This window comes from Ranitomeya variabilis, chromosome 8 (genome assembly GCF_051348905.1).
Source record: "Ranitomeya variabilis isolate aRanVar5 chromosome 8, aRanVar5.hap1, whole genome shotgun sequence".
Classification (NCBI taxonomy): domain Eukaryota; kingdom Metazoa; phylum Chordata; class Amphibia; order Anura; family Dendrobatidae; genus Ranitomeya; species Ranitomeya variabilis.
The window spans coordinates 183,063,306-183,085,103 of NC_135239.1; the positions used below are offsets into that span (position 1 = coordinate 183,063,306).

Below are 21,798 nucleotides of genomic sequence, written 5' to 3' on the forward strand. Positions count from 1 at the left end.
TCTTTTTTACTAGTTGAATACTACTGAAAATTGTATTAGGAGGTTTTATAAAAATTACTTCATTGTTCATTCAAAATACTAAAGTAAAAAGGTAAAATACGATAGTGAAATGAAAATATGCAATGCAAGCAGAGTAAAAAATATACTACATGTAGATTTCCCTGCTCTCATTTTAATGTAACATTTTGGGGAATATATCTCTACAAACCCATCACATACGTAATCAAATATTATTGGGAACTAAAAAAAACAGCAATGCCCAACTTTGTTGTATAACATTGCCATCACTTAGTGACTAACTGGGGGTCCGAGCTGTGGAACCCCACCTATTCTGGAGATGAAGGGCTGTAGCGCTGGTATGAAGCTGCATCCACTTGTAAGCTTTCTTTTAAAAAGGACAGTCCCGGGCCAGCCAGCTGGCAGGGACCCAAACCCAAATACTTAAAAAAAGGGTTGTCCAACTTAAGGGACAATTTTATTTCTACTTAAATTCTTGTATTTTTTAAAATTAAAAATATTTTTTGCAATTGAGTTTCAATTAAAAAAAATGCACTATTTGCCTTTTATAGTCTTTTTGTAGCCTTTGTGTGTCGAACTGTCTACTGTTGGCTGCAAAATGAGTTAGCTGAGAATTTACGGGATGATGACATCAACGCGTTGGTCTGCCCGGTGGTCTCGTCGGGATCCTGGACAAGGTGAGGCAATGATTTTTTTTCTATTTTACTTAAAACTTTTGGTGTGACAGTGGGGGCATCATACAGTGTGGGGTACCCTCATACAGTGCGAAGGGAGTCCATCATACATTGTAGGCACTACAATTGGGGGACCTCAAAAGTGCGGGGGCCATAATATAGCGTGGGAGCCATTATACAGTTTTAGGATTACTGGGGGGGGGGGGGTCCTGATACAGAGTGGGGACTCTTGTGGGGGGCCTCAAATTGTGAGGGCATTCAAAAGTGTGCGGACCACTGGGGGGCCATCATAAAGGGTAGGGACTACTGATGGCGCCATTATACAGTGTGGAAACTAATGTGAGTGTCATTATACTGTTTTGGGACTTCTGTGTTGGCCATCATACAGTGTTGGGGCTACTGTATGGGCCATTATACTGTATGGAAACTACTGTGGGGCCTTCATACAGTTTGGGGACTATTGCAGGAGCCATTATACAGTGTGAGGACTACTGTGAGGGTCATTATACTGCGTTTTGGGGGAGAAGTGTTCATACCATCTATAGGGAAGTTGTGGGCCCATTATAGTGTCTAAGGGAGCTGTGGGCCCATTATACAAGGTATAAGAGAGCAGTGGGCCCATTATATAATATATAGGAGAACTGTGGGCCCATTATACAGTGTATAGGGGAACTGGGGCCCATTATGCAGTGTAAAAGTAAGCTGTGGGCCTATTATACAATGTCTAGGGGATCTGTGGGCCCATTAGACTGTGTCTAGGTGGCTGTGGGCCCATTAGACTGTGTCTATGGTGTCTGTGAGCCCAATATTGGGTATAAGGGATCTGTGGGCCTATTATACTGTGTATAGGGATCTGTGGGCCCATTATACTGTGTATAGGGATCTATGGGCCCATTATACTGTGTATAGGGGATCTGTGGGCCCATTCGACTTTGTCAATGGTTTCTGTGAGCCCAATATTGAGTATAAGGGATCTGTGGGCCTATTATACTGTGTATAGGGATCTGTAGGCCCATTATACTGTGTACAGGGGCTCTGTGGGCCCATTATACTGTGTACAGGGGCTCTGTAGGCCCATTATACTGTGTATAAGGGAGCTGTAGGGGCATCATGTGGTGTACATGGGAGCTGTTGGCTCAATATACTGTGCATAGAGGAGCTGTTGGCCCATTATATGGCATATAAGGGAGCCGTAGGGGTATCATACTGTGTATAGGGGAGTCGCTTGCGCAATGTAATTGCCCCTGTTTGCCCATTATATTATGTCTAGGGAATATGTGGGCCCATTTTACTGTGTATAGGGAAGCTGTGAGCCATTACACTGTGCATAGGAGATCTGTTGGCCCAATATATTGTGTATAGGGGAGCTGTGAGGGCATTATACTGTGTATAGAAGAACTGTTGGCCCAATATAGTGTATAGGTGAGCTGTGGGCCCATTATACTATGTATAGAGGGGCAGTTTGCCCAATATACTGTGTAGATTAGAGCTGTGGGTGCATCATATTGTGTATAGTAGAGCTGCTGGACCAATATACTGTGTATAGGGGGAGCTGTGAGGGCATTCTACTGTGTATAGGGGAGCTGTTGGCCAAATATAGTGTATAGGGGAGCTGTGGGCCCCTTATAGTGTGTATAGCAGAGCTATGGGCCCAATATACTGTGTATAGGGGAACTGTTCGCACAATAAACTGTGTATAGGGGAGCTGTGGTAGCATCATACTGTGTTTTTCTTTTAAGACGAAAGATGTGAAATTAGGAGTTCTATTTTCTAATATAAAACCTCCCTATTCAGCATAAATTGCCGTGTTGCCACTTTGAAAAATAAAACCCACTTATTTATCGCAGTTTGGGCACTCTGTCTCTAAAGGGATTGCCATCACTGCCTTCTATGATGGGAATGGTCAGGTCTGAAACTAGTTAAAGAAAAGTTTTCATTTCTACTATAAAGATAAAGGCGGGTTTACTCTTTATTGATGGAATTGATTTCATACATCCAACTTTTTACACAAGTCAGCAATTGGAGCATTCTTGGTATCATGGAATTGCTGGTTATTGTTCCAACATTTTATATATTAATATTAGCTATATCTATATATCTCTCCCCATAAAATGCCAGCTAGTTGCACTTGTTCCCTTCACCTCCATACAAAGTCTATGGCTCAGATGAAAATCGCTAAGTGCAGCGGTGCACTCTGCTGTCTTCAGTACCATAGACATGCAATGGAGAACAGGGAGCGCATGGTCAATCAATTGCTCCATTCATTGTCACAGTCTTGCAGCCAGGTGAAGACCCAGAGGAGAATGGGGGACACAAAAGTTGACACAAGCCCCTTATCCTGTTGATCAATGGGTATTCCGGTGGTGGATAGGTGATCATTTCTGTAAACTGAAATACCCCTTTTATATAAATCAATCGCCAACAATCCTGTCCGTCCCCCACCTCCAGCAGCATTTTTTCAGTTCGTATCATCATCTGCTATTTATACAGTAGTAGTGATGAGATTGTTAATGTTTTGTATTACACAATCCACTGCAACAATGAATTATGTGATGATTTGATGGTATGGGTGCTTTGACAAAATGACAAAAATTAACGTATAAAAAAATAAATAAAAATAAGGACCTAAAAAAAGGGATTATGTTTATATTTTTAGTTTTTGCTTTTTTTTTAATAATAATAATAATTTTAGTTAAAATAAAAATTAATCTCCACTGAGTCGGATTCTTCTCAGGTGAGTTTTTGGCGTCTTGGGTAAACTGAAAAAACACTGCTGTGCTCTGTACAAAGACAAGGTAGTGGGCGGCTATACAGCAGGTGGAGTACAGAGATGCATGCTCACCTGTGGGACTATATGGAGCATCATCAGAACATTTTCTCTTCCGTGATCGAGATTTGAACACAGGATTATCTTCATCTGACTCGAGAGATGGGTAAACTACACAAACAGAGATCAGTGTTACTGGAGCGTACGGCACAATCTCCAATACAAGCGGTGAGCAATTATCCACGCTGTTCTGCGGACACACCATAAAGTTTAGACAGGAAATCAACTGGGAAATATACAGAACTTATCTATTTAAAGTAACGCTCCGATTTTGGAGCGCCTATAAAATAAAAAAATAAAAATAAAAAAAAAATCAGGGAACTGTTGGCAATTTACTAATATGGCGTGGTCACCAAAGGTACTTCGAATAGTGTGTGGCGCGACTGCTGCCAAGTAAATACAGACTGACAGGGCCTCCCATCATTGGCACGGATGCTATTTTATGCCATTCCTTTCCTTTGGCCAAGTTTTTTTAGAATCTTAGAAAATCCCCTTTAAGGGAAGCCATCATCAGAAAATTATCTATTGTTTAAATCAGGTTTTCGTCTTACATGTATTTTTTTCCCCTTATCACAATCTGTATTAAAAAGTAAAAAACTGAAATCTTGTAATTTTCACACCAGTCACTGGGGCTTTTTAGAGACTAATTTCCTGTTGTATCAGGAAATAACACATGTACATAGCCAGGATAGCCTGATCCCACCCCTATGTTTTGTATTGAAGCATCTAATGGGCGTGTGCTAAAGTCATTGTGAAAGGAGGGGGGTAGCTGTGACATCGCCTTTGTGATTGATGGAGCCTGTGTTATCAGCTGTGTATAGAGGTGTTACCTGTCATTGTCATCCTGCCTCTAATGATAATGAGCCTGTTGAAAACTGTTCCTAAAAAGAACAAAATTGTAAGTCCAAAAAAGCCCCAGTGGCCAGTGTGAAAATTGCAAGATTATTCTTTTTTTTAAAAGTTAAGATCGTGATGTGAAAATAAAAATTTAAAAAAATCCCCAATTTTTTTCCTCGATCAGTGGGGGTCAGACAAAGTCCACTGTGTAAATGGAGGACATGTAAGCACGCAGGAAATGTGAGCACACTCTACTTCTGTGACTGAAGAGACTCTGGATCAATGAAGAGCCCAGGAGTCATCTTGTGGATTGTGGGACCGCCCCTTTAAATTAGTAATATTTTTATTTTTTTATAATATTTTTCAGCAAATAAAATGCATCAATTCTGTAACAAAGTTTTCTGTTTTCTTTCTACACAATCAATAGGCTGAATTTACTAAAAACAGGAAAACTATTTAGAGGGAGGCAAAATTTCATTTTGATAAATTGGTATCTATTAAATTAACAAAATATGATGAATGGTAATGGGCATGACCAATCGCACCGCTCACTCGAGGGTGGTGAAAGCGTAACCGTCGCTCCATAAAACTTTTGCCAAGACCAAAGTTTCAATTCGGTGAAAGTCCTGGAGCCGAACTCCCAAATTAATCATCAAAGCAAAGTGACAGGAGTAAAGGGCTGTGCCCCTGCCGCTGCAGTGGTAAGGAACCATAGAGAGAATATCGCTGTGTTCACATGTAGCATTTTTTGCTTTTTTTTTTAGCAGGAAAATCAGTGTGTACATGACATTTTTATGTGTTTTTTAGGCTTGAAAAAAATGTCCAGATAAAAATGCTACGTGTGAACAAGCCCTATGGGTCCATATGGCATAAAGGAAGGTCAAGCGCTGCAGGCAGATGGGCATCAGCGATCGGCTAACTGGTTCTTTCCACAATGGTGGGATTTCACCGGAATGTCCGATATGTCACTAAGAGACGTGAAAAGTTTTATGGAATTTTGAAAATGCTAAATTAGTTAATAATTGGCATCTAAACATTGGTGGATCTCAGCCGCTACAATGGATGATGAAAGCAACACTACAGAATACCACAAAGGAGGGGTGAAGTGACCGACATGATCGGAGGGCAAGTAGATCCCAACTCCAAACACCGAATGTGCAACGTGAGGGGTAAGACAATGGCACAAACTGTAGGACAAACATTGAAAGGGACATTGAAAAGTGATGAAACCATCAACAGGAAATGAGTAATTAATCATCATTACTAACGACTTTGAATCCTGCCAACATTTAGGAAGACGAAAGTCTTAAATCCCCTTCCACAGGTCGTGTTTTTTGGCCACCGGGGTAGTAGAGATATTGGGTGCAAGCAATGGTGGGCTGACTGCTGGGCAATGTTTAAAGGAAAAACAGTGTTTAGCACTTTTTGGTGGTCAGGCACACTGTAGTATTTGTCTTTTTTTGCTGCTGCATCACACTGTTGACTCATGTGCAGTCTGTGATCTATTAGTATACCCAAGTCTTTTTCACACGTGCTGTTGCTTAGTTCTATTCCTCCCATTCTATAGATGTAATTTTCGTTTAGACATCTATAGAATGAGAGGAAAAGGAATAAGGGAGAACACGCTGTATGGTGGGCACCGTGTGGCCAGCACCAGCACACTCACCGCATCGGCTGTTAACCCTCACCGTACAAAATGATGGCATGTCACTCGGATTACTTTATGATCAGTGTGCATTTAATGGGACCCCCTTCAAGGTTTCCCCTGCAAAGGAGCCCCTTCATTTCCTGGATCGATGGGGGTCTTAAAGGTGGGGACCGATAATGACCATCTCTGCTAATGACTACGGAATTCTATTGGCTTCAGCTTACAGACCACCAATATTCAAAGTGCACAGTGTATGGGCGACCGGCTACACAGTTCTGTCGGGGAGAAGTAGTGCACAGAGCTGCGATGTGTGAATACTGCCCTGCACTAGTTCTCTGACAGTACACAGAACCGCTTCTCGAGAAGACAAACACAGGCCCTGGTGTTTTTACCAGCTGCACAGTAATTGGAGGGACAAAAAAATAAGTCTGTAACAAGGAGAGGCAGTCTACTCTATAGCAGTGAAAACATCCTTCTGTTTATGCAGCTACCTGTGGTGGCTGAGAAGAGACATTGGGTCAGTTAGCCAATGTGGTCTAACCCTTCCTAAGGAAAAGACCCCCAATGGAAGTTGTAAAAGGGCACTAGACATACAGGGGCATGTCATGCTGAACATAACTGGTCAGCACGTCAGTCCTCCTGATTAACCTATTTTATTGAACACTTGTATTCCTAATGAAATAACGCTGCATATATTTTCTTATAACGCTCCTCTGCTATTCCTCCTGGAAATGTATGAATTAAATTGACCACTGGGAATGACCATTGTTCCTGTCGATAGGCTGTGTTTTTACACAATGTCCCCTGCCAAAACTAATATGTCGTAGTAAGTAAAGACCTCCAATTTCCTTCCCACCACATAAACTGTCGGGGCAAAAAAGGATCCGTTCTGCTGAATTTCAGCGGCCAATCCTTTTTGTTCTGTGCAGCGATAGGAGCAGGCTGGTGGCAGCACAAGAAAGCGAGAGCGCTCCGCGAGTCTAATGTTATTTTATTCCTTATGAAGCATTTACAAGTCAATAGCAGAAAAAAAAATTCAATTTGCATAAACATTTTTTTTTTAAATGAACCCAAAATGGCACTCGGACAGGATCTTTGTTGTATACGTGGATGTCAAGCATCACTTGATTTCGGCCTTTTCCAGGAGGAACGGCACAAGGAAGATTTATCAGTCTAGATTTACTAACACACGTCAGAATAGACTGGTCCTCTGTAATGCCGGTAATGGTGGTAAAAACTAGAATCAGGATGAGGGAAGGGGCTCCTGATTTCTGATGGATACAAATGAAGATCCCCCTGAATATATGTCCTCGTCTCCTCTTTTCTATAGACCGGTTACCATGCTTCGCAATGCTGCCTTCACCCAGCATATTGCCCTCATACAGCCATTACAACACACTGGCAGGAGCGCGGGCGATGGATGTCTGACGGAAGACTTTTTGCAATATGTAATTCATTTATTTGCAATCGTAGTCTTCACAATTCTTTAAAAATAAATAAAATTCTGTGTTGAAGTCTGGAAACCAAATCTCGTTTACTGCCCTGTGTTCACCACTGGAGGCAAAGCCGAAACCTACTTTCATCAGACCGCCGGCTGTTTCTGATTTCAGCCGCAAATGGAGCTTTAAATTAAAGGAGAGCTATTGCTTAATGTGCACCCCTATGCCGTCACTTGCCCTGACAAAGAAATGGAGCTCACATTCATCAACCTAAATGATATAAGTTCGCTGCAAGGAGAAAAGAACGCCCCCCTCTGCACTCCAGAATCTCATGTATCCCCCCCTATTGTCCTTACTGCTCCCATACATCTCAATGGAGCAGTGATGGACATACATGGTGGTCCTTTATGTTTGTCACCGACCCAGCCAACAGCTGTCCACCACCTACAGACCAATATGTCCTAAAAGCGTCTGGTCCCTGTAAAGGGGAACTATTACCAGATCCATCAAATATAAATTATTAAAGGGTTATTCTCCAAACGATAGGGCATAACTGATCGCTACGGGGTCCGACCGTTGGGACCCCCAGCAATCCCAAGATCGAGCTCTGCTGCCCCATTCCGAATAGAGCGGAGATGTGCGTGCTCAGAAATAGCGGAGTGCGGAGTGCTATACTCTACATTCTCCGGCAGTCCCATATACAATGAATGGCGCGGAGGCCAAGCGTGCGCTCCTCTGCTTCACTCAGGGTACCAGAGCTACGTTCTCAGGATAACTAGTGGTCCCTGCATTCGAGGCTTCAATGATCAGTCCAGTATCAGTCCAGCATGGTGGCCTTGAAGCGCTGGGGTCCTGGGTTCAAATCCCACCAAGGACAACATCTGCAAGGAGTTTGTATGTTTTCCACGTGTTTGCGTGGGTTTCCTCCAGGTTCTCCAGTTTCCTCCCACATTCCAAACACATACTGATAGGGAATTTAGATTGTGAGCCCCATCGGGGACAGCGATGATAATGTGCAAAACTGTAAAGCGCTATATAAAAAGAAAGATTATTATTATCATCCTTTATTCTATGGGTAGATCTTTTAGACCTGATGAGGCTGGTTTACTTACTGTGAAATGTCAGAAAGGCTGTGTAATATTACAATACAATACAATTAATCCCCCCCCATACACATTAGACTAGAGTTGGCTGAACCCGCTGATATCGGACGACAGTCTGATGTGTACTGCGGCCTCCCGACTCTTCCCTAACCGATGTCATTGGGAGAAAGAAGGATCCAGGACCAAGGATTTCTAATGGCCGATCCTTTTGTTTTCCAAGAAAAAAAGCCGGTGACAGAGGAGCATGGCAGCGTCTTTCTCGTAGAGAACACAGGAGCGCCCCGTTGAGCAGAGGATTCCTGTATGTCACCTGTAAGGGCATGTCACCTGATTGTCATCTAATGTGTATGGGGGTCTCCCGACTTTCCCCTTACAGATGATGTTGGGGAAATTAAGGATCCGGCAGTAAAGATTTCCAACAGACTGTCGATGTCAGAAGAGTTGACTCTTTGTCTCATAGAGAACACAGGGGGCCATAATTGAGGGAGATAGCAGTCAGCCAAAAGTTTGTTTGGCCGTCAGTCATCTAATGGGTATGGGGGGCTTTAGTAGCTGCTGCGCCTGGTATAATTTGCATTCAAGTGCATGCAACCAAGGTGTCATACCGGGCACAGTCACCACTACAGGGATGGCATTGTGTCTGGTAAACAATGAAGGAGATGTTGGCCCCTTTAAACAGCTGATTGGCAGTCTTCCTAACTACAGTGACTCCCATGATAACAGGAGACCACCGGGGGTCTCTGATTTGGACTTGTGGCGATCAGCTGGTGTATAGAAGAAACCTCCTTTAATGTATGTCGCGCAATAGCATAAGCAGAAATGCTGCAAACCTGCGTCACTCTGCTCAGCGCTTCTGACGCGCGTCGAGGTGACCATATACTCAGGCAGTGTATTAGACAGCAGACGCATCTTACCAAAGTCAGAGTCTTTGAAGCACGCTCCTAAGTTGTCCTGTTCGTCCTCATAGTCGTCCACTGTGATGTTGTTCTTGGCGGCTTTCTTGCTGACCCGCTTGCTCGGGCACTTGTTGTTGCCGGACTTCTTGGAGTTTTGGGCTGATATGGAGTTATTCTTAGACTGGTTTGTATTCCACGACGTCTGTAGACAGGAGTCAGAAGGCAGGTTAGCCATCGACAACATGCCCTGTATTGCTTCTTGTGTGCTTGGTGATGCGGGGGGCTGGCTGTGGGGCAAAACATAAAGCCTGGTTACTACACAGCCCGACAAATTCCTTCTCCGACCGCTCTGGCACGTGCCTAATGGGAAAATCTGGCTCGGCCTATTGTATTAGTTCACTGCCTTGTGATCTTGGGATCTTTATGTGATTAAAGGGGTTGTCCAGGATTACTTAAACATGGGTGATTTCTTCCAAAACCACTCCCAAATTGTCCATGGGTTGCAGGTCAGCTTCATGAAAGTGAATGGCACGGAGCTGCATTACCACACACAACCTGTAGACAGATGTGGTGATGTTTTTGGAGGAAAGTGGCCAAGTTTTCTCATCTTGGACAGTTCCTTCCCATCACAGAGGGTTGAAATTTCAGGAGGCACCTAAGTATGTAAGGCCTAAATGACCAATTTCCGGAAACGCAAACCTCTCTTCTTCTCTCCCCCAGTACATTTGTAAGTGTCTCTCTAAGCTTTGCACGAGTGGCTGTTAGTCTGGTGAAGTTAAAGGGATTGTCCATTGAAAACAAGTCATCTATCTGCAAGATACGTGATAACTTCCTGATTGGTGGGGGTCCGACTTCTGGGACTCGCATTGATTTGGCAGAAAGGGGATTTTTTTTTATTTCGACTGCATAAGTTTTATAACGGGAATCATGGGAATAAAAGTGGCGATCGGTGCAGATCCCAGAAGCCGGACCCCTATCGCTTAATAAGTTATCACCTATCCAGTGGATTGGTGATAATTTGTTTTCACCAGACAACCCCTTTAATTTACCTTCATCTCAATGGCGCCAAGGTATACCACATACTTCCCTGGCAAAATCATCTGCGTATCCAGACGTTGACCTGGAGCAATTAGCTGATTGCCCCCAAGGGGCCACGCATTAAAAGTTATTGTGTCTGATGAGTCAAGCCTTTTAAGACTAAGACTAAATTCATCTGTTTTTGGAAATAATTATTTTTTTCCTTGAAATATCCTACAATTTTTGGAGCAAAAATTTAAGATTTGGAGTCTACGCCGGTCTCCTCTAACTTTTTGAAAAAGTGGTCAGAGCTTAGCCGTAGGTGCTAGGGGGCAAAAAAAAACTACCCAAAAAGTGGCGGAAATTACGACAGATATATTCTTCAGTCCTCCAATGGATCACATTTTTTTCGGCGCCCCACGAGAGTAGAAATATGTTCCCAATCCATTTGGAGGCGCACCCCTCTCAATGAATTTCATCAAGACGGTCATGCAGAACACCGGGGCTTTGATGAATGGAAGGCTAATTGTCTAAAAAATATTATGTCTATAGCTATAGTATTATGTCTTCCTGCCTTGCCTCTCTCATTCATCTTAGGAGGGTAACGAGATGTGAGAGTATACAGGATTGATGGAAGTCCATGACCACCAACAAACGCTATAAAGTAGGGGCCTGGAGACCTTGACCCTTTTAATATTTCTATGTCGCTGATCTGTGTTAATAGAAGCACCATCAATATATCTCAGAGATACGTATGTCTCATAGTAATAAATTATGTGCTCCATGGAGAGCTTTGTACTAGCAGACACGGGTAAGACCGGCTCAGAGACCCATCCGCCGCTGCCTTCTGATACGCCAAAAGCCAAATCTGAGCGTTTAGCTTCTTGATGCATTGTCCTTACATAACCTATTGATAGAACGGGAGGAAATCAGCACATCGCTGGTGGAGTTTGCAGCTTGTTCTTGCGTCTGATCTCCTCCCAGAGGTAATTGTAGGTGAAATAGACCATCAAACCTGCAGGAAAACTGCTGCTGGTTGAATCGGGAACTCTGCGCAATTAACCAGCACATAGAAGGGGCCAGATCATTGGGAGAAACTGCCCGTTATATCGCCGTGCAGAAAACCTGGCAATGCATGGATACCATCAGGACTGACAGTGATGACGGACATTACTGATAGACGAAACCTCAGTGAATGTAACCCGAGTAATTAATACCCCTAATGCGTTTATTAAAAGCCTATCTCCAACCATTAGCTTACAATTTCAGGCAGATACAGTATAAAAATGTTATTTTTTTTCTACACATCTGTATAGGGGTTGACCCCTATCAGAAAAGTTTTTCCTATAAGCTCCGTTAGTTGGCAAAAAAAAAAATCCCGTGCCTTACTCGTCCTCCCCAGGTCCAGCTCTGAGTCTCCCCTTCTGCTCCTGATGTGTTAATGTCACATCTAGAGCGCTGCAGCTAATCAGTCAGCACAGCGACTCGTGCCGTAAACTTGGGCAGATCCACTGTGCTCGCTGGTTGGCTGCAGCGCCGTTAACGTGACGTTAGCGTGGACTTCATAAAAAAAAAAATTCTGACAGGGGGGTCGCCTTTTTAACTGTTCTTTCCATTTAAAAAAAAAAGATATTATGTGGGTTAGGTGGTTGTTAGAGTAGATTCAGAAAAGTGTAAGGTTGTGTGGCGCCCCAGGGTCCTGATCGTCACAGTAGCATTGCTTTCCTAACGGGGAAAGTGATGTTACGTTTGGAAGCGATGAAGAATATCTTTTATCAGGTAATCACCATACACACAACATGTTCACACTCCAGGCCACACAGGGGAGCTTTTGAACCTATTCCTAGGTGACTCCCCTATATATATTGTGATTTGGAGGGAAAGAGAGGTTAGATTGTCAGAGAGACAGAAGAAGGCAGACCGACAGAGTGTCAGAAGGGGCCGTGTAGTCTGAAGTACTACAGCCCCTGGAGAAAGGGACATACAGAAGGAAAGAACATCGTTCAGTGAGCGTGTAGGAAAGCGAAGCACAGGAGAGAGACATCAGGGGAGACCAGCTACGAGCAGGCTGCCTCCTCCTGAAGCGCAGATAACCTGTAGCTGGACCACCGAGGTTGTAAGGGAATCTAAGACTTACAGCAGAGACTGGCAGGACAGCTGAACACCTGAAGACACAGTAACCCATAGAGCCCGGGGCGTGATAGAGTCCCTGTAAAAAGGCTCAAGATACCTGTCATACAGGTATTGTCCTATCCTATATGGGGGACAGAGAGAAGAAATGTGAGGACCTTATCTGAAGCCATAGGCAGTAAGGGACTACAAGACCACCGCACTAGAGGGAGGCTTTTAACTCCACCTGGAAAAGGGGACTCTGGATTCGCCTCCAAGCCAGCTGGACCCAGCCTGTCCTGTGATCTGGTGCCCTGGACTGTGGCTGCCTGAAGTCTTCAGTAAACCAGGTAAAGAGACTGCAAACCTGTGTCCTCGTTCTTCACGGCACCATTCACCATCTTCTATCTACACACTGGGAGCCCTGGGGATACACTTCACCTGTGGGAAGTTATACCATCTAGCTGCCATAACATCACCCCAGAGGACCCCTTAAAGCAGCGTCGGTCCCCACTGACCGAATAACACAGGTGGCGTCATGAACATAAACTTTATTAAAATTCCCCTTTTTACATGGGCGCCCAGGGCCATGGACCGGGTCGCCACCGTGACATCTCCCTGTGAACACCGGATCCGGTAACGGTTATTCCACGGCCCTGGCGGGTGACTCAGTTGGACTACGGGAGAATACTACACCAGAGAAACGGACATGAGGAGAGAAAAGTACAAACACTTTGCAATGTTACCCAATTATGAGAATGTCTCATAGCTAAAAAGTACCGTATGTGCTCTATGGAGAGCTTTGTACTAGCAGACACGGGTAGGACCGGCTCAGAGACCCATCCGCCGCTGCCTTCTGATACGCCACAAGCCAAATGTGAGAAAAAAAACTTTAAATAATGAAAAAGCAGAAAACAGTCTGTCCAAAGGTGACGACAGCCAGTTCTCCTTAATTATTTAATTGGTTATGCTTTTACATTTTAGACTAAGAAATGTAGCTCTGAATAACAGACTGCTGCTGCAAACAAAAGTATAGAAATATTTATGAGCAGAGAAAAGGAGATTTTTGTGTACTCACCGTAAAATCTCTTTCTTTTAGCCTCTAATTGGGGGACACAGGACCATGGGTGTTATGCTGCTGTCCACTAGGAGGCGACACTATACATAATCTAAAAAAGATTAACCGTGGCTCCTCCTCTGCAGTATACACCCCTGGACGGCGTCAGCCTTCTCCAGTTTTGTGCAAAAGCAGTAGGAGGAACGTAACATGAATAACATAATTATGCCTGTAAGAAGGCAACTATGTACGAGCTCAAGAAAACAATATGAGAACTCAACAGTTACAACGGCCCGGAAAGGGCAACAGGGTGGGAGCTGTGTCCCCCAATTAGAGGCTAAGAGAAAGATTTTACGGTGAGTACACAAAAATCTCCTTTACTCTGTCGCCTCATTGGGGGACACAGGACCATGGGACGTCCCAAAGCAGTCCTTGGGTGGGAAGCAATGGAGGAATATTGTGCAGACCGGCCCCTACACTTGGGGCACCGCCGCCTGCAGAACACATCTACCCAGGCTCGCGTCCGCTGAGGACCGGGTATGAACCCTGTAGTGTTTAGTAAACGTGTGTAGGCTAGTCCAAGTGGCCGCCCTACACACTTGTGCCAAAGCCTGGTGTCGAATGGCCCAGGAGGCCCCTACCGCCCGTGTAGAGTGTGCCGTAATACCGGCTGGAAGAGGAAAATTCTTAAGGCGGTAGGCCTCATGTATGGTGGATTTGATCCACCTGGCAAGGGTAGCTTTGGAAGCTGGAAGACCCTTGCGGCCGCCTTCCGGAAGAAGGAAAATAGAATCAGACCTCCGGAAGGACGCAGTGCTAGACACATATATACGCAATACCCTAACAAGGTCAAGCGTATGCACAGCCTTCTCCACTCTATGAACCGGGACCAGACAAAAGGATGGCAGTGAAATTTCCTCGTTGAGGTGGAAGGTGGACACAGCCTTCGGGAGGAAGGAGATGGGATGGTGCGGAGAACTACCTTGTCCTGGTGAAAGGCCAGGAAGGGCCGTCAGCAGGAGAGTGCTGTCAGTTCAAACACCCTGCGTAGCGACGAGATTGCCACCAGGAAAACCACCTTCTGGGAGAGAAGGCGGAGCAGGACCTCGTTAAGGGGTTCGAAGGGTGGTTCCTGCAATGCTGTCAGGACCAGGTTGAGGTCCCACGTTTCTAGAGGTCGTCTGTAGGCGGGAACCAATCGGGAAACCCCCTGAAGAAAAGTCCTTACTTGCGGCTTAGTAGCAATGCGCCTTTGAAAAAGCACTGAGAGGGCTGACACCTGGCTCTTAAGCAAGCCCAGGGACAGCCTGACCTCCAGACCCGATTGGAGAAAAACCAAGGACTTTGGGAAGGGAATAAGGGAGTGGAGTCTGGCCACGAGATTCGCACCAAGTAAAGAAAGCTTTCCAAGTACGGTAATACATCTTGGCAGAGGCTGGCTTCCGTGCCCTGATCATGGTTCCAATAATGTCTGGCGAGAGCCCTGCCTGGGTTAGAACCCAGGTCTTAAGGGCCACGCTGTCAAATTGAGAGCCCCTTGAGTTCTGGTGGTAGAACGGGCCTTGTGATAGAAGATCGGGGCGGTCGGGGAGACGCCAGGGGGCGTCTGCTGTAAGTTGTATGATGTCGGCGTACCATGTACGTCTGGGCCAGTCCGGTGCGATTAGGATGGTTGGAACTCCCTGTTGCTTGATCTTCCTCACCACTCTGGATATCAGGGGGAGGTGGAAAATGTACAGAAGCTGGAAGTGGGTCCAGTCCTGAACCAGAGCGTCTGCTCCGAGCGACCGCGGATCGTGTGTTCTGGCCATGAAGTTGGAGACCTTGGCATTGAAGTGGGATGCCATTAGGTCCACATCCGGGGTCCCCCAGCGATGGCAAATCTGGCAAAAAATTTTGGGATGGAGAGACCACTCTCCCGAGTCTATTCCTTGTCGGCTGAGGAAGTCTGCTTCCCAATTGTCCACACCCGGAATGTGGACTGCCGAGAGAACCGAGCCTGTGTCCTCCACCCAGTGGAGGATGTGTGACACTTCTCGCATCGCCTGGGTACTGCGGTCCCCCCCTTGGTGATTCACATATGCCACAGTCGTGGCATTGTCCGATTGTATTCTGATGTGAGAGGCTGCCAGTAAGTGATGGAAGGCCCTCAATGCCAGGAGGATGGCACGAATTTCCAGGATGTTGATGGGCATGGTCGCTTCCACTGGGGACCACTTGCCCTGTGGTGTAGGTGCACCGCACCCCAACCCGTCAGGCTCGCATCGGTGGTCAGAACCTTTCATTGACCTGTGAGAAAGGATTTCCCCTTTGCTAGCGAGGTTAGCTTGAGCCACCAGTGCAGGGACCTCCTGGTTGACGACGTTAGCCAGAACTCCCTGTCGAGAGAGAACGGGTTCTTGTCCCAGGACTTGAGGATGGCTAGTTAAAGAGGCCCGAGGTGAAACTGGGCAAATGTTACCGCGTCTACTGCTGCTCCCATCCTGCCGAGGACTCTCATGGCAAACTGGAGAGATCGAGGGGGTTTGCGGAGGAGGGTGCGAACTCCTAGGCGGAGAGCCAGTGCCTTGTCCTTGGGAAGGAGCACTAGACCCCTGGAGGTGTTGAATAGCATTCCCAGGAAGGTCAGAGACTGACTCGGGGTTGGTGATGACTTTTGTAGGTTGACTAACCAGCCCATGCGACTCAGTGTCGATAGTGATTGAGACGCTGAGCTCACAGTCCTTGAAGGTGGGAGCCTTGATGAGTAGATCGTCCAAGTATGGAACGACTACTATGCCTCTATAGTGCAGGACGTCCATGGTAGCTGCCATGACTTTGGTGAACACTCTGGGAGCCGTGGCGAGTCCGAACGGGAGAGCCACGAACTGGTAGTGGTCCTGGTCGATTGCGAACCTGAGAAATCTCTGATGGGCAGGTGCAATCGGTATATGCAGGTATGCGTCTTGTAAGTCTATGGAGGCGAGATATTCTCCCTTCTCCATGGACGCAATGATGGACCGAAGGGACTCCATGCGGAAGTGACGGACCCGTACATATTTGTCGAGTTGTTTTAGGTCCAGTATGGGCCGTACGCTGCCTCCTTTCTTGGGGACTACGAATAGATTGGAGTAGATCCCTCGGAAGCGCTCGGTCGTGGGGACCGGTACTATGACTCCTGCTTGAACAAGCAAGGAGACCGCTTGTTGGAAGGCACGAGCCTTGGTTGGTGGTTTCAAGGGGGACAGAGAGGAAGAATCGGTCTGGTGGGTTGGAGGTGAACTCTATCTTGTATCCGGAAGACACTAGTTCCTTGACCCACCTGTCTTCTGTAATAGGCAGCCAGACTTGATGAAAGAGCAAAAGTCGGCCGCCGACGGGTGTAGTGTCTTCCAGAGTCCGTGAGTCATGATGAGGAAAAAAATCTGAGATTTTCCTCCTCTGGGCTTAGACTGGGCTGCTTTTGACTGCCAGGTTTTGTCCGACCTTTGCGTCGATCGTGAGTTGTCCCTGCGTGGGGAACGGTTACGATTTTGTGCTGGACGCGAGACGGACCAGCCCAAAGAATTCCGAAAGGATCGGAATCAAGCTTGGTTACGCTTCTTGTAAGTGCGTTTAGGTTTCAGTTGGGGAAGAGAGGTACTCTTACCCCCGGTGGCGTTGGATATCATCGTGTCCAACTGTTCCCGAAAAGTCGCCCACTGAGGTAGGGGAGGTGCGTGAGGGACTTCTTTGAGGCTGCGTCCGCTTTCCATTCCCGCAGCCAGAGGATACGCCGAATTGTGATGGCGTTTGATGCTATCCTCACTACACCCCTTGCTGAATCCAGAGCTGCATGAAGTATGTAATCTGCTACGATTGCTATTTGAACCGCTTGGTCCGACAGCTCAGGAGCGGATGCTTGGAGGCCAGCTTGTAAATTTTTGGCCCAGGCCAAAATGGCCTTGGCAGCCCAAACTGAAGCGAACGTGGGAGCCAGGGATGGCCCTGCGGCCTCGAAAATTGAACAAGCCATGCGTTCTACCTGCCGGTCTGCTGCGTCCCTGAGGGTTGAGCTATCTGGCAGTGAAAGGAGGGTCTGTGCTGCTAGTCTAGAGACAGGGGGGTCCACTTCGGGTCGGTCTGTCCACTCCTTGGAATCCTTCTGCGGGAAGGGGTACCTCACCTCCAGATATTTGCAATTAGCAAATTTTTTCTCAGGCTGTGAGAGCTGCTTTTTAAGGATCGCCTTAAACTCTGGGTGGTTAGAGAAAACCTTAGGCGGCTTCAGAGGTCCTTCAAAGGAAATCTTGTGTTCTGGGGCCTCTGGTGGCGGATCAGAAATGTTCAGCACCCGATGGATGGAAGAGATAAAGTCCTCAACTAGCGCTGTATTGCTAGGCGGATTGGGATCAGGGACCCCTCCGTTTCCTTGTCTGAGTCGGAGTCACAGATGCCTTCCGAATCCTGTGTATCACTGAGGCGTCCCCTGCTGGGTGAGCTGGGGAGGAGGCCTTCTCTGGTCAGGGATTGCGGAGATCTGCATTGTCTGCCCCTGGAAGGGGACGGTCTAGATGACCTGGAATTACGGTGTCTCTCCCTAGAAGGGGATGACGGAGTGCTATGGGATGATGCAGATGGACTGTGGGTCCGCTTGCGTCCTGACTTAGACGTGGATGTGCCAGGGTTGTCCTGTCCCTGAGTCAAGCTCTCCCTTTGCTGGGTAACGGTCATAGCCGAGGCATGACTCTGCAGAGCCTGAAGCAATGTGGAGGTTAGATTGCGTCATACATTGTGACATCTGAGTGACCCATTCCGGCGTGGCATTAGACACCGAAGCATTGGCAGGGGCCTCTTGGGGCTCTGACACAGTAGTCTGAGTGCAGTCCTGGCAGTGTGGGTACATGCTGCCACTGGGGAGAGTGGTCCTGCAGGCTGTGCAGAATGCATAATAGCAGTCCTGCCTACTTCTCTTGGACCTTGAGCCCAGCATAGTGCAGAGTGCAGAAGGGCTGACTATGCAGAGGACCTTACAGGGGTAGCTATGCAGAGGACCCTATAGGGGAGCCTTATAGGGAATATGGATTCACAGCCGAGTAAAACAACCCAGCTGTGATCTTACCCCACCAGTTTTCCCCTAGGTCCAGCGCCGAAGATCCACAGTCCTGTGCCCCCCGGAGACTGGCTGGCCTGGTCCTGCTGACCGGGAGATGCAGGGTTAATCCTTGCTGCAGTAGAAATGGCCGCCGAGGAGAAGAGGCAGGGGAAGAAGGGGGCGGAGAGCTGAGAAAAAGGCGGCAAAGCTATGTAAAAACGCGCCCATTCTGTCTCGATCCGCCCCCTCTATGACACTGTAGAGTGTCATATTTGTCATCCGGGGGGCAGGCCGGGGGCGGAGAGGAGGCGGCGGCTTCAGCTGGGCCGAAGCCGGGGCCTAAATTAGATGCCTGATGCCCAGAAAGGCTCCAGGCCGGCGCGGAAGTCCGGGAGGGGGTCGGATCTGAACCGGACCCTCCCGGATTTAAAAGCAGGATAGCGGTGGGGCTATAAGCGGAAGGGGGGCCCGGTGAGGGGTCCCCCTGAGGCAGTAGAGCTGGTGCTGCCGCAGAAACAGGGGCGCAGGGAGCCCTGTGTCTTTATTGTGCCATGCCTGCCTGCACTCCCCCCGGCCCCGACAGGAGCCCGCAGCTGGGCTGGGGTCCCTGGATGCAAGTGCAGTGTGCTGGCCCATTGCTGGGAGCTGCAGAGTGCTGCCTGTACAGGCCCTACCTGAGGCGTCTCAACTTAATGCACCCAGAGGGGGATTAGGGAGGGTGCTGTTGTCACCTTCAGGGGCCTTTATCCTCGCCTCGACCTCAACCCAGAAACCAAGAGGGATTGGGGAAGGAGGGGGGATCTCGACTTCGAACCAGCACCCGAGGGACTGGGGAAGGAGCAACATGGGGAATAGCCATCTCTACTTCAACCGGGCACCCCGTAATAGGGGGCCGAGGAAGGAGCCATGCCGGGAGTCTCACAGGAGACCCACTTTTCTTCATCTGTAATCCGTCAGAAAAAACGGAGTAGAAAATCTTAGGTGTGCCTCCTATGCAACACTAAGCAAAAACTGGAGAAGGCTGACGCCGTCCAGGGGTGTATACTGCAGAGGAGGAGCCACGGTTAATCTTTTTCAGATTATGCATAGTGTCGCCTCCAAGTGGACAGCAGCATAACACCCATGGTCCTGTGTCCCCCAATGAGGCGACAGAGTAACTATTTTTTGGGAATACGATAAAGTCATTAAAAAAATAAATTAGCAATTTAATTTCAGGGGATGGCCAGGTGTCATTGTGTATACTGTTGGAGGTCCTTCACTCATAAAATCGCGAGGGTTCCAAGATGTCATCGCAATATTAGATGGGAATAGCCATTTAAGCCCCTCTTACCTATCTCTATTCTTTTTATCCATGCTTAACATGGAGATATATAGGTTTTCAAGTAGCTTTTAATATATTCTCAACATGGCCAGTACTAGTTTCTCAAATGTCCATACACATCAGATAGCGGACAGTCATCTCGGCCTAGTGTGCATGTGTTCTGCATAGGGAGAGGAGAGAAAGATGCTGCCTCTGCGCAAACCGTGAGGTTGCCATCCAGGAGAAAAAGAGGATCGGGAGATCTGTCAGGGAAGAGACTGAAATTCGGGATGAGAGAATTTGAGAGGAATTGCATTCTCCTCAAATTTTATAAAACTTTGCATTCTCCATAATACGGATTTCCACGAATATAGAAAATTACCAAGCTGGCCGCCATTTTTCTGAACCGTAAAGGGCTGGTCAAAAGTTTAAAAAAAAAAAAAAAAGAATACTCACCTCAGCGCTCACCTGTCCTGCCATGCCCGCAGCTGCTTACTGAATGTTCTATATTTTGCTCTGGGGGTTTCTCAAGACCTCCGAGGATAATAAACTTAGAATATAAAAAACAAATGGCTGACTAAGGCTTCTTTCACATTTCCGTCTTCTGGGGGCCGTCGCAATCCGTGGTTATGGCTAAAAAACGGATCCTGCAAATGTGCCCGCAGGATTCGTTTTTTTGCCATTGACTTGAACTAACAACGGATTGCGACGGATGGACACACGTCGCTTCCGTCGTGCAACGGATGCGTCGTGTTTTTGCGGTCCATCGAGACGAAAAAACGTTCAATGTAACGTTTTTTCGTCCGTCGAATCCGCCAGTTCCGACCGCACATGCGCGGTCGGAACTCTGCCCCCTCCTCCTCGGAAATCACAATCACATCAGCAGTCTAGTCAGTGCCAAAATCTGCGGCCCAGAGCGAAGTGGGCAGAAGAAGATGCGCATGACGAGGAAGGCAAAAAGAAGTCGCGGAGGACCCAACGGCAGGGGCAACAGGACAGGTGACCGCCAAGGAGAACATACAATTGTCTTACTCTTTTTGTTTTCGGTACATCCTAAGCTTATTTTGCTTTAGGGTCTGGAGAGAGCTCAGATCATAATAGGACACATTCAATCTGCGGTTAATAACTTCGATGCAAACAGAATTTCCCTGAAAATTTGCAGGTTAGATCACATCAGATGGTTGTCTGGTGTCAGCAATATCAGAAGCTTTCTACTTCCAAAAATTGCAGGCATTTGCACTCGGTGTATTAGAACCATTGCGAGAAAAAACAATAGTTATTTTCTTTCCAAAAGTTCTGTACGGCTGTCTGGATTATTACTCTCTGGATACAGCATAGGTCCGCAGGCATTCTGTCTGCCGCAGACATAAAACTGTCATGAAAATATCGAAAAAAACTGACAGTCACTTCCAAACATAAATTAAGTCTGAACAGCTGCTTACCTAGAGTCACCAACTCACATACAATCAAATAGATAAGGCAGCACTCTGTAGCGCCATAGCATGCAAACATGAAATATGAAAATTGAATTGCATTACTGCACTAGAAATCTGAAAAATTGAGAAAGCTTAGCGCATAAATTGGCCAATTCATGTGTACCTGGCAGCCACGATAAGGCGATTCTCTGTTCCAGGACCTAATGCCAATCCTCTCTTAGACAGTCTACATCTCTCTGGGACCCTAATGTGAATCCTCTCTTAGACTGAAGTCTATATCTCTATGGAGGGGTAGGATCCTACTGCAATTAAAAACGCCTGAGGCTAAGGGGCGGAGTGCCCAGTCAGAAGGCTAATACATACAAATAACAAAAAAACTGACCG

General features: G+C 46.9%; 1 protein-coding gene and 1 long non-coding RNA gene across 6 annotated transcripts in view; one reads left to right on the forward strand and one right to left on the reverse strand.

Annotated features, from left to right (window-relative positions):
- LOC143788362 (uncharacterized) overlaps positions 1-21,798 on the forward strand; it is a 75,236-nt gene that overhangs the window by 47,121 nt on the left and 6,317 nt on the right. For both annotated transcript variants that reach the window (XR_013218611.1, XR_013218612.1), the window contains exon 2: positions 570-695. This is a non-coding gene — a long non-coding RNA (uncharacterized LOC143788362). The remainder of the gene's footprint in view (positions 1-569; positions 696-21,798) is intronic.
- The window catches only part of PHF2 (PHD finger protein 2), a 219,989-nt gene that overhangs the window by 26,219 nt on the left and 171,972 nt on the right, over positions 1-21,798 (reverse strand). For 3 of the 4 annotated variants that reach the window (XM_077277995.1, XM_077277993.1, XM_077277996.1), the window contains exons 18-19: positions 9,461-9,729; positions 3,535-3,630 (exon numbers count right to left, since the gene is read on the reverse strand). In XM_077277995.1, coding sequence (XP_077134110.1) covers positions 3,535-3,630; positions 9,461-9,729 — 365 coding nt within the window. The remainder of the gene's footprint in view (positions 1-3,534; positions 3,631-9,460; positions 9,730-21,798) is intronic. The other variant, XM_077277997.1, reaches the window with a different exon arrangement.